Source organism: Cryptomeria japonica, chromosome 9 (assembly GCF_030272615.1).
Source record: "Cryptomeria japonica chromosome 9, Sugi_1.0, whole genome shotgun sequence".
Lineage (NCBI taxonomy): Eukaryota > Viridiplantae > Streptophyta > Pinopsida > Cupressales > Cupressaceae > Cryptomeria > Cryptomeria japonica.
In genome coordinates, this window is record NC_081413.1 from 154264048 (window position 1) to 154277884 (window position 13837).

Here is a 13837-nt window from a genome sequence, read left to right on the forward strand (position 1 = left end):
ACCAAAGCTAGCAGTTGAATTTTTTCAACATAAATCATGATCTTTTTTAGAAGTTTTAAGAAAGCAAATGCAATGATAGAGGCTGCCATAATCATTACAAAGATATTTAAGCCATCTAATAACAAACTTAAATGGTGATATTCCTTAAACAATATTATTTCATAAGTCTTTGTAGTTATTTCAAGGCTGAACTTAATTTCTATTGAATATAAGCCAATTTATTTGCCACAAAGGAAATATTCATCCATATTACATTTGCAAGTGACACTAAGATGTTACGGAGTTTAAATAAAGGCAAACATAAAAGAAAATAAAAGAAACATGTATCTACTCCTACCTACAACAGGGGAATTCCTTGAAAAACAAAACAGAAACAAAGCTAAACCAATGGTAATAAATCTGTGGTCATTCTCACAGGCAAAACTTCCATGATATTCTACTTTTCTTAGAGAAAAGAATAACCAAAAGAATTATGCTCAACATAAAACAGCTGTAATCAATGGGACATCATTACAACAAGAATTATTTTAATTAGTGTAATGTCACCCTCTTATTACAATGATATGTTTCCAATACCACCGTGTTATGTAAAGAATGAAAAATGAGGGGCAGAGAACCAAATGAGGTAATTATCTTGGAAAAATTATTTTCGCTGAAAACATTTGCCAAAGCTCTTCTAGATTACAAGCAACGAACTTCTCAATCTCTAATTATACATGCTCAAGTCATTACAAATGAGCTGTACATTTGAATTCTGGTGAAATGAAAAAGAAAAACAGTTATGAAATTCTCTAGCTTTTGCCAAAGTTTTCTTGTAGGAAAACCACTCTTAGCATTAACTAACCATTTTCAATAGCTTCAATAAGTTGGAGGTTGCAATTCAATATTATCAATCAGCCTGACTCCTCCAAACCATACCGCAACACAGAGGACAACTGGGAGATCGATTCTGTCCACATGTCGCAATGTTTCTTGGTCAACTATCTGCAAATAAGTTGAACAGCTAAATAAGATTTCATAATAAGCAAAAAGAACCTTTTAATTTTGTAAAATATGTTTCCACAGAAACGATCTACCATTCAAAAGAAGACATGCAACATTCCTGTAATTCTATTGATCCCACTTTGTCTTCATTTCAAACCATGAAGTAGTAGCCTTTCTCATGCAGGTGGACAAATGGTCATTGACTTATTATTGATCCTCAGTGAATAAGATATCAATAATGCTCATCATGAATTCAGCTACATTATTTTCTGTATTCCATGAGGATGCTCCAAGGGGCTGATTACCTACAACACAAGTTCCCTAGGGGACGGAGATGGAGAAATGCTTTAAGGACATTCTCAATGCATATCTCCACTTCCTGGGGGTGCTTCTCCCCAATATTAAAAAATATACAATTGTGAGGAACATTTTATGTAAAATTTTAAAAGACAATGTAAAATGAAATCTTATAAACATTTTGAAAGAGCAAATTCTTTTAAATAATCTAAAACTCATAAAAATGCTATATGTAATTCGTTTTATTTTACATTTTTTTATCTTTATTTGTACATCATCATCCCTTAGCATTATGTGGAACATAGACACTCTCCCTTCTACCTTCCCCCTACTCTATCTAGATGGAACAAAGGCTCCCTCATTCCCTGTAGTCATGTGGCCTTTCTCTTGTTGTTGGGATTTGAATTCATTCCCAATTTGAAGTGCTTGCTCTAAGAATTGCCTATGGGTTTGTCAAATGACTTGAAATTATCAACCTTTGACTTATTCCTAAGTTGTCTTCCAATTTACATGCAAAACTTCCAGATTTATGACCTCAAGGCTAAGCTATACTTGCAAGATTTTATTTTTAGCCGATAGGCTATTCCCTGTGGGAAAGCCTCCCACCGGAATTGTCTCACGCCGGAATTTTTTACCGACCGGGAAATTTCACGGTTCATCCAACGGCAGACAGTTCGTCCATTTCCAAAGGATATTGGTCAATGTGTTAAAAACATGGATTGGTAATAGTAAAGTCCACTAGAATGTTCTGCGTCTATTTATTTTAGAGTTTTGGGAATCGAATAGTAATGGTCAAAAGAACGTAAATGACAGCCGATCTCTTCTGCCCATCTATGGTGCGGGCTGCAATTATCTTTTATCAAATAAAAATATAATGCTCTCACTTAAAAATTACGTCGTAACTGTGACGAAAGCTTCCAATCCATTCCCATCCTTGGTACTGGAGTATCTCCGTTGCAGTAAGTGGTTTTCTGGGTCGCATTTAGCAATTTTTTGGATGAAATTTTTGCCCGGCTTGCGTAAGACACTTTCGGCCGCCTCGTGCTATTGGTAAAGAGGGAAATTAGGAGTTAAGAGGTTGGGGTTTCGAATCTCCCAACCCACACTTTTTCTATAAGGAAAAAGGTATGATTGCCAATAACCTGCGGAAACGTTTCTTTCTTTCTTTCTTGCATTGAAAGAAAAAGGGTGTGTTTGCCAGTAACCTGCGGAAGTTTGTCACGAAATTTGCGGAGCAATTAAAACATGCCTTGCCCCGAAAAAATCATGCCAGGAAAACTCACAACACCATGGCACACTCTACAATTTATTATGAAGCAATAGCTTTGCAAAATTCTTTGAAGTAAATAAATATTTAATCGCCTCCAAATTAGAGAGCGCAATCAGGCCAGAGAGGGCATTTTGCCATTTGACCGAATCTTCTTGTTGAAAGGAAAACTATTTTTTGTTAATAGTTACTTACGCTCCTATATGGTTTGCCCTCCAGAGCTAGAGACAATCACATTACTCGAATCTGAAAGATCTTACACCTATGTTGCAAGTCGTAAATCATGCAAATGGAAAGAGAGACCAATACAAGCCACTGTTAGCATTTACCCAAAATTCTACAATATATCCAAGGAAGACTTAAAACATTTTGAAACATTTTGTTGGAGTGAATGTACTCTTATATAAACACTTTCGAAATATTGAAACCGATATAGGAGTTACCAAGGACACAATAATCACCAATTGGCATCAAATGCATGTAAACAATTATGAGGTATGGCACATCATCTAACATATCTGTAATGGACACCCTAGAATGCCCAAAAACTAAACCAACTGCTGATAGGAATTTAGTCAAACAGTTTGCATCCAACTCCTTATTTCTCCGTTTAATGTTGAAATCCCCTTATGGCTTCGGAAATGAAATGTTTGTTTGTTTTTAAGTCTTTGCATAGTTTTGAAATCACATAACATGAACTAGAAGGAAATTACAATAATATGCAACATGAAGATTAAACTACTGCTGATATGATATTATTTCCAGAATTAATAAAATCAAATACATAGCAGATTTTTTCAACTCACTAAATACTCCAGCATTTTTGACATAATGTTCCAACAATGACTTCCCATCTTGCTGCTACAGTAACATTAATAGTGCCATGCTACAATAAAGTGAATAGTGTCGTGCTACAGTGGCGTGAATAGTGTCGTGCTACAGTAACGTGAATAGTGTTGCGCTACAATGCTTCTACAATATTAATTAGTCTTCAATCAGTCCAATATCTTCATAAAATCATCCCTTCAAAATGGCATAAGCATTGGACAAGAAGTGAAGAAGGTATGAGCAAAAACACCAAATCTGCCTGTAGCTGGAGATGCACCCAATCTGCCTGTAGCTGGAGCTGATAGCAATGGATTCCAAAGGCCAAACCCCAAAGGAATGATGTCTAGAATGTCACAAGAGAGGATAGACGTCCCCTAATGCCAAGAACGGATCTGCAACTCACACATCAATTTCTTCTCATATTCAACATGTTGAATGAAGCCACAAAAGCTTCCCTTTATTCTTTCTCCAGGGGTCAACCCAACTCACTTGAGCAATGTGGGATAAAAGATGTGCAATATAAAACATATTAAAATATTCACTTATGTCTCCCTTGGGTGCCCCTTTGATTTGCACACATCCCCATAAAATAAATATTAAAGTAACACTTTAATATTTTACAATTAAATTAAATGTTACTTTAATAACACTTCAGGCATTAAAATATATTAGCAATCGGACTCCGAATAGCACGAGTGATAGCTCGCCGGAAAGCTCTCGCCGAGGAGTATCGAATCCAATCACCAAAACTAGCCTCCGTTGTGTCCTGCTGACTTACTAAAAATAGTAAGTATGCCTGAAACTAAGTAAATCAACTCCGTTTTGGCCCAAACTGGAAATGACTAGGCCAAAACACTCCAGGATCCCCTTAAACCCTTTGTTAGCCCTCGGGACCATGTAGAGCTAGGCTAACGCACATGCACTTGGTCAACTGCTAAAGTGGGAATATTACAATATCGAAGAAAATGCTAGCCCCCAAGAAGAAGAAATTAGCGAAGATGAAATGAATATAACTATCAAATCAGAAATGAATGAGTGGGAACTGCTCTCGAGAATGAGGCATACAATCAACAACAATGTGGACGAACTTGAATTACTAGGCCGACATGAATTTGACACCAACTATAATTGGGGCAAAACTAAAATACCACATGAATTGCATGATATTGCATCCAGTTGCAATAAGTAGAGCTACAACGACTACAAGCAAAACAACTATTGACGGTGACGATGAACAACTTGAAAAGAAAGTCCTACTGTCATCAGGACAGCGAATCATGCTCACAACTAGCATATGGACACAAACAGGACTTGTCAATGGAGCTCTTGGTGAGATAATTGAAATAATTTATAGCCCTGACTCCAAGCCACATGACATACCAATATATATCATGGTCAGATTTGATAACTATAGTGGTCCCATGTGGCACCCAAATGACCCGAAAATTGTACCCATAACACCAGTATCACTAGGCAAGCTTAGGCAGCTACCAATAAAAATGGCATGGGCTATGACCATACATAAAGCCCAAGGTTTAACACTAAAGAAGGCAACCATCAATATTGGTGCAATAGAAAGACAAGGACTAACATTTACTACAGTCTCTAGAGTGAAATCCTTGGAAGACCTCCAGATTGACCCAGCATTCTCTTACGAGTGGTACGCAAAAATGGAGAACGATCCATACACGGTCATAAGGAAAAAAGAAGAAGCTCGGCTGCAACAACTCTCCTTATAAAAAAGAAGTATGCTTCTTTAATCTTTTTCAGCGAATTTCATCTATATACCATCCATGTAAATTCTTAACAAGTTTCTATGTCGCACACAAGCTTCACAACCAAAGGAAGAACTTCACCTACAGTAGCTCTCCTTATAAAAAGAAAGTATGAAAAGTTCAAGATGTTCACGCAGCATATTGTGCTCTGCTGAAGGACGACGGTATTGATAAAAGTAGTTTTCTTGTTCCCATAAGTCATATAATATACTTTTAGTTCTTTAATTTTGCTTCAATAATTTCACAATTACCTATGATGGGAAAGCACTAACAAATCTTCTAGGCATTTGAAGCTGTTAAATCAGTCACCTATGATGGGAAAGCACTAACAAATCTTCTAGGCACTTGAAGTTGTTTGGCAATTGTGAAAATAATATGATTTTCTTTGTAATCATTTGATTTTCTAAGTGTTTATCCTTGAACTTCTGATTGAAATGAGTTTTGTTGTCTGTGTCAAGATGAAAATGTTTTCTTTGATGATTATCTAGAAGCCCACTTAAAGCTAACTGAGCTTGGGTAAGCATTGGATGGTTTGTAAGATTTGATGAAGAGGTGAAACTTAAACTTTTATATAAAACACTTGACAGACTGATAATATATATGTCTTATGGCGATCATAGTTATTTTCATATTTTGCTTGCTAATATCCAGAGGTACCCATCTTTTTGTATTTCACCTTTCAATTTTTAAGCCTTTTCTTGTTCACCCTTACTTTTGCTCCCTACCATCCCTTCACTGGCCTTATTGGAGCTTCATTAGCATGAAAAATTATCGTGATTTGTTCACAAATTCTCTTGAAACGATTGAAAAGAATCTGGTTGGGCGTCCATTCTGTACAAATGTCAGAGAAAGTAAGCAATGAATGCAACAGATTAAAAAAACATGGGCATCAGAAAAAACTGTCAAATGTGACCTAAAGGATAATATATACAAGTGTCTCCTTTAACTTGGAATGAATAATTCAGTTGCAGATGGGAGTTCCATATAGGGAGGGGACACTTGTTTGTATATACGGAATTCCCTCCATTGCCAATAAACTGATTTTGGGCAACCTATGCGAGGCAAAACCAGTTGATCCAGTATCACAATAAATTAGCACTTCAATTGTGTTGTAGTACTAGCAGAAATTGCAAGAGACTTTAGAACATCTACTTATGTAACAGTAAGAGAAGCGATGTGATTGGTCGTTTCTCTAAGCAGGTTGGAAATGACCATTGGTTTCCCATCAAAAGATTGAAATTTGTTACCAACAGTTTTGCATAGGAGCTCAATATGATGTAGGTGCATTTTCAGGCATGATGTTCTTCATCTTCATCTGATAAATTGCTATCGGCAGTACAAATTGGACCTTTCTCAGGTCCAACCGCTAGTTTTACTATATTTGGCATATGGGGTATTGCGAGCATTGGTATGCTCTTCAAAAGATTAATCATGCCCTTGGCAAAGTTGAATGAATTGTTCTTCATGATTGCCAAATGTGAAAATAGGATTTTTTCATCAACACCAGCCAGCTTTTTGTATGTGTAATTATATAATTGCACCTATTATTAAGTTTACTTAGGTATCATTTTATTTACTTGGATAAATTAAAAAATAACAGCATGTGTCAATTTTTTTGATTGATGAGATTTTTTGCCACCTCTACCTCATTCATCTCCTTGATTGATAATAGGTGCATGCAACCTCTGCCTCATCAAGATTAGTTCACTTAGCACCTCTACTCTTACATATTGAGTTTGTCCTCTAATTCACTGCTCATCTAGGACTGTTAACTTGTGCATGCCCAAAGTCCATATATTGTAATCCATTTCTTTTGTTTTACACACCATGAATACAGATATTGAAATATTTTTATCCTCATCTTGTTTGCATTTGAATTAGTGCCATTTTATCGTTTTTGTTCCTAGATAGATCTAATTTATTGCTAGTTCTTTATTAAATCTAACATGGTATTTGAGCAAGGCAATTCAAGTGTCAATTAATTCAATATAGGATATTGTTAATTCTTCTTTTACCTAATAAATCTTATAGTCTTGCAAATTGGGTGTTTTTAGATCACTCATTGTTAAACACCTCCAAAAAACGAAATAGATAGTTCCATTGCAACACATTTTTGGGGAGGCACTTAGAAGGGATTTTTGTCCTACAGATTTTCTCCTTTTCTTTTATGGGGTACACTTTCTTTGTACCTTGGGATTCTTCATATTGCACATGGGTACCTTATAATGGCTTGTCTTGCCATGATCTTTTTGTTATTTCTCCTAAGTTGCACTTAAGGGGGGTATTGGTCACTTGGTGTAATTATATAGTTGCACCTTGTATTAAGTTTACATTAGATAGTTCATTTTATTTTCTTAAATAAATAAGGAAATAAGATGTAATGTCCCCTTGTCCTAGCTAGTTCAATATTCAAGGTTAGTCTATTAACGAATCCTCATAGACTAATGATACAGATAGAGGACACTTGATTTGAAGACTATTCTCTTGTTTCAGATGGCACTCTAGAGTAAACTTGGTGGAATTGATTAACAGTTATATTATCACCAAGTTGCTAATTTAAAAGTACATTAAAATGAAACAAAACACCTCCTAAAAGTGACTTAAGTCTAGTGAGAGAGTGAGGTGCCTTCTTGCTAGCCACCCTTGAGGAGAGAGAATGAGTTCACTTAAGGATTAAAGTGAAGGATTTTTAAAAGACTAATTTATCTCAAAAATAAAAAACGTAATAATAAGATATTTTAAGGAGGGGAAAGGAAACCCTAATTAGGGTGCACCTCTTGAAAAGTATATGAAGGCAACTTTTGAGAGGGTGGGGACATGTGTGGTTATTATTACTTTCACCTTAACTCCTTGAGGAGATTATTGGATTGAGATGCTTGTGAAGATGAAAACCTTCATTGGTGGACACACTTGCAGTTGTGAGAGACCAACCTAGAGTGTGAGAAGAGATTTCATTACAAGGATCTCATGTGAACTTCAAGAAATCAGATAGGAAACTTGTTTGCTGGTTATGGCTGGGAGAGCTGTCTACTAGGGAGGCCAGCCCCTCTCTAGGTTGTTTTTGCGCTTAAAAAAGGCATATGAATGAGTTTTCAGCCTTGGGATAGAGACCTCCATCAGCATCAGCAATTTTTGGTAGTTATTTAACAGATTCGAAAGAAATTTGGGCTTTTTCTGAGTGAGCAGCCTGTGTGTAAGGCCGCCCCTCATTTGGATTGCTTGGAAGTCAGGTATCATCATCAATTCCAGATTTTCAATTATGCGAAAATCCTTAACGGTAGATTGAAATCAGTTTGGAGACAGTTCATAGCAAATTAGTAAGGTTTCCTAAGAGTTTGTGACAAATTTCTGAGTGAGCTGCTTGCTGGAACAAGGCTTCACTTAGTGAACTTGGGTTATAGCACGTGCGCTCATGGCATACTAAAGAATCCCCCTATTTTTTTAAAATATTGCCCTAAACTCCTTTTCTGTCCCCCCCTCCCAATACACATCCCGAATTAAAACCCCCCCTATTTTCACCGATAGGCAATATATTGCATCCTCATTTTTGGGATATTAAACCCCCCAATATGAATGCACGTGATATAATATTGCCTAGCCAATGAAGCCCCCATGCTTGCTGGTTGGGCCACTCTTTCGTAAAGATTTTGGGTTTTTTAAGACATCCATTTTGGGCCATTCCAAGGGGATTCAGCTACAATAGATACAAGCTTGGTTTTGAGCACATATTCTCCATCTTCTTAATAGTTAGAGTGTTCAAGAAGCTGCTACAGTCAATTGGTTGAGTGACATGTGTAAGGAAGTTAAGTAGCGGAAACAACTTCCTACACTAACCTTGAGAGGAGGGTAATGCAAAACTTTTTCAGATCATTACAACAGTTACAGAAAATAGAAATAGATATAATAACATTCATACCACAACACAATGATTTACGTGGGGAAAACCCTTTCGGGAGAAAAACCCCACCCTCCAAAAGCAGCTCAATATTTTATTCAGCAATCAAAAACAGATTACAACATACTTGCAGAGCAAGCTCTTCGCAGGAGTAGCACTAATCAGAGATTCAGAGGCAACTCAATAGCCATAAGACTCTTACACACAACCTCTATCTCTCACACCTCATAAATAGGAGATACAATACAAGAAACCGTCAAACGGTATTACAAAACCATGGGCTAAAACCACCCAATAAGGTGTAGCCGACCTTATCTCCCTTCTAGATGCCCTATGACATGTTAAAGCACACATCAACACGTGTCGCTCCCTTTTTACAGCTCATTTATGTATTCGATACAAATTATTTTTCCTATTTCAAGAGTACAAACTTCCGGAGGCCATAACTTGAGAACCGGGTGTCCGATTGACGAACCGTTTGAAGCGCCGGAAAGCTCGCGAAGTGCTCTATCACCTCGTAACCCGCTGCGCCGCTTACGGCCACTTTTCAGGGCATTTCGGAGCCTCTAAAGCCCCCAAAATTAAGTTTAAACATTTTATCGCACCCCTCCAAGACGAAAACTTTAATATCTTCAAAACTAGCTATGACCTTGCGACGCAACTTTACCAAAATGCTTATCTAGCCAACCAGAAGCTTCAGGGAGAGTTTCGCACCATTTCGTGCTCAAATGAAAACTTACTATAAATAGTAACCTCGCATAAATGCAAGGTTGAGACACCATTTTTTCCAACAACATGATGGGCTGCCTATTAAATCAGATTTGAAGGGGCCCTTCCAAATCAACCCTTACTTCAAGATTCTAAGAAATAGGCCAAAACAGGTATGTCCCTTTAGTTGTATTTATGAACCCAGAGTTGTTAAGGTGAAATCAGTAATTGTTATGGTCTGATTTTATATCAGATTTGAAAGCTTTGTAATCAAATCTTGATAGTAGTAAGACAGTTTATTTAGAATTAATTTATCATATCTCTTAAGAGCAATGAGGGCTTTTATTGCTATTGTTGTTTATGTATTGGAAAGCACTCAAAAACAACAAAACATTCTGCAACTTCTGTCTGGCTCTGAAAGAACATTAAAAAATTTGAAATATAGTATTTTTAATCTAAAATAAACAAGCAGGTCGCAGTTACAGTGTTCCACCTAGGGTGGGACATTACATAAGAGCACATGTCATGTCCCTTGGTTGATGGGATTCTTTGCCAACTCTACCTCGTTCATCTCCTTAATTGAAGTAGTTAGGTACTGTTGTGACCTTTTTCACACATCGCCCCATTGCTACTGGGGACCCTCTGATTTCCCTGCTTTCTAGGGTTTTGTTAGCGTCCTGTGACCTTTTGCTGCAGTTTCACCAAGCCTTGTCCAGTTCAGAGCATTTCAGGCCCTGACAATTGAAAGTTAGTTTTTGCAAGTTATGTGATTCCGAAGTGTGAACACCACCAGAGTGCTTAGAGAGGCCAAAGGACGAAGATCACAATTGATTTGGACGAATTTGGACAACTTTCTATTTTTAGAAAGTTTGCTTTTTTTGCTTTTTCCTATTTTTTAGGAAGTTTCGTTTTCAGCCTTTTTAGCCCAATCTCCGGTATGGCTATTTTTGGAAAGTTTTCCCTATTTTTTAGGGATGTCTGTTTTTTGCTTTTTCAGAATGGGAACCTAGGGTTTACACTTGCACCACTGACCTGCTTCGACCGGAAGTCGAAAATTCCAAGTTTTGACCTAAAAAAGCTAAATCCCTAGATTTTAGGCTTTTTGCCCTTTCGGGATGCAAACCTAGGGTTTACACTTGCACCACTGACTTGCTTCGACCGGAACTCGAAAATTCCAAGTTTTGACCTAAAAAAGCTAAATCCCTAGATTTTAGGTTTTTTGCTTTTTCAGGATGCAAACCTAGGGTTTACACTTGCACCACTGACCTGCTTCGACCGAAACTCGAAAATTCCAAGTTTTGACCTAAAAAGCTAAATCCCTAGATTTTAGGCTTTTTTGCTTTTTCGGGATGCAAACCTAGGGTTTACACTTGCACCACTGACCAGCTTCGACCGGAACTCAAAAATTCCAAGTTTCGACCTAAAAAGCTAAATCCCTAGATTTTAGGCTTTTTGCTGCTTTAGATGATCCACCTAGGCATGGATTTCAAATTTCAAGTTAATCTGATTAAATTAGACTAAACTATGAAATTTTGAAATTTCTCTGAAAATTATTCTAAGTCTGACTAACAAGGGTTTTGAAGTATTTTTGCAGGTTCAAACCCCACCACGATGCAAGAGAGGCCATGAAGGAGCCTTGCCTGAAGTCCGCCATGCCTTAGAAGGTTGTGTGGATGCTCACCCTAAAGTCCGCCATGTCCTGGGAGGTCACATGGGTGCTCACCTTGAAGTCCACCATGCCTTTGGGGGGTCACATGGGTGCCAAGCCAGAAGTCCGCCATGTGTTGAAGAGGCCATGATGGCCAGCACCACCAAAGTCCGCCCAAGCAAGAGGAGGGAAGGCTAAAGTCCGCCCAAGTGATGGAGGAGCTATCCTTAAAGTCCGCCACACCTTAGGGGGGGGCCATGAAGGAGCTCTCACCAAAGTCCGCCATGAGTTTGAAGGAGGCCATGTTAGAGCAAAGGCTAAAGTCCGCCCCAATGCCTTAGCCAAATAACATCAATGATGGAGGCCATGAAGGTGCCTTAGCCAAAGTCCGCCATGCATTTGGAGGCCATGTGGGAGCACTCTTCAAAGTCCGCCCAAGCATGTGGAGAGCGCCTCAAAGTCCGCCCAAGGTGGGAGCACTCTTCAAAGTCCGCCCAAGCATGCCAAGTGATGGAGAAGCCTTGTCCAACGTCCGCCACACCCTAGAGAGGTCATGTGGGAGCTAACAACAAAGTCCGCCCAAGCTTGCCAAGTGTTGGGAGCAACCTCCAAAGTCCGCCATAGGCTAGGAGAGATGCCTAAAGTCCACCATAGGCTAGGAGGGTCCTGAGGAGAGGTCATCAAAGTCCGCCCAAGATGGGAGAGAGATGCCTAAAGTCCACCATAGGCTAGGAGGGTCCTGAGGAGAGGTCACCAAAGTCTGCCCAAGGTGGGAGAGAGGTTGCCAAAGTCCGCCATACCTTGGAGAGGTATCCAAAGTCCGCCAAATTTGAAGAAGATGGAGATAAAATTCAAAAAGTCAACCTACACATGGAAGGTCAAACAAAGTCAACATGATGTCACAAAATCCATAGAGATTTCAAAATTAAATCCAAAATGAAGAAAATATCTAGGGATTATTGAATATCTTCAAAATAAATCCAAAGTGGAAATTTTTTTTGTTTTTGAGGAAAAGAATATTGAAGGAATATTGAAAAATTATTGAGATATTAATTCAAAATGGAAATTTTTTTTGAAAGGGAATATTGGAGGATTGATGAATATCTTCAAACTTAAATCAAAATGGAAAGTTTCTTTTAGAATTAGAAGTATGAGTTGAATGATTTTAGGGGTTTTGCTTAACCTTGTCTACAAATACTTCATTATTACACCAAGAAGTTCAAAATTACTAAGGAGAGTTTAGTAAAGTATGTCAGTTTGAAGATCATCTGGAGAAAATTCTAGATATTGCTGGAAGTGGGATAATATTTTTTGGCAAAAGGTTTACAGATTTCTGGAGAAAGGCAACTTTTCTGAATTTTCTGAATATTTTGGAGAAAAGTCTAGCCTTACTCCTATCCAAGTCAAAGGTGAAATTAAAATTGTGAATTTTTTGAATATTTTCCAAAATTTAATAAATGATTTTTTTTCAAAAAAATTTTGGAGGAAGAAAATCATTTTTTTTTTTTTTTGGCTAAGTATGAATTTTTTTGAAAGTTCTGACACTTGGTGGTAACCACAACCAACCTTAAGACTGAGGGTTTTAAGGTGAAAATTCGATTTTTATGGCTAAGTATGAGAATAAAAGAGGGGAAAATTTTCCAACACAGCCATTTCGCAGCCCCGTTATTTTCAAAACTTTGCAAATCCTTTTCTAACTTTAAAATTTCCATTGTTTGTCTGCAGGCCTTATACATTATGAAATTCCAGGTAGACAAAGATGCTCCTCCAGAATCGAGGATGACTTCAAAGTGGAAGAACATCAGCGACACCAACCTCGGACACATCAATCTGAGGGAGTTTAAGAAGCGAATGTTTGGTCTGGACAACCTTGTGCCTACCACCATTGCACGAAAAATGATGAATAGTGGTATCGTGCACGCTGTCGGCTTACTCCCCACCATGCAGTGCAATGAACTAGTAGTTGAATGTGCCAAACACTACAACCCCATCAGTAAGGATATTGTTGCACCTGATGGAAGAGTGTTGGCGAATGTCAGCGATGAGGCCATCAGAGAGGCCTTCAGGATCCCTGAGTACAACAATGCCGTATATATGACTAAGGACGAAGCTAACAGTCTGTACCACAACCACCTGGAGGAATATGATGCCATAGTTAACCATTCCTGGCTAGACAAGCCGAGGAAGGGCGCCTCCAAACTCCAGAGAAAGAGCCTAGTGCGAGCATACTTCAAGGAGGACATTGGGGACACAATTGTCTTGCTCAATAGAATAATAGGAAATCCTCAAGGAGCTCCATTCGAACCTTGGATGTATTATTTCATTAATGAAATAATCAATGGAGTAAAAATGATAGACTGGGCCCGTATGATCAGCGACAGCCTAGACAGCCAGCTAAAGAATCTAGAGGCGAATAGGACTTTCTTCATGAGTTC

The 13837-nt window shown here is 38.1% G+C and overlaps 1 protein-coding gene across 1 annotated transcript in view; it reads right to left on the reverse strand.

Annotated features, from left to right (window-relative positions):
• Window positions 1–507: 507 nt before the first annotated feature.
• LOC131059198 (pantoate--beta-alanine ligase) overlaps window positions 508–13837 on the reverse strand; it is an 88135-nt gene continuing 74805 nt past the window's right edge. Inside the window, exon 4 of the mRNA XM_057992524.2 lies at window positions 508–984. Coding sequence (XP_057848507.2) covers window positions 859–984 — 126 coding nt within the window. The 3' untranslated portion in view covers window positions 508–858. The remainder of the gene's footprint in view (window positions 985–13837) is intronic.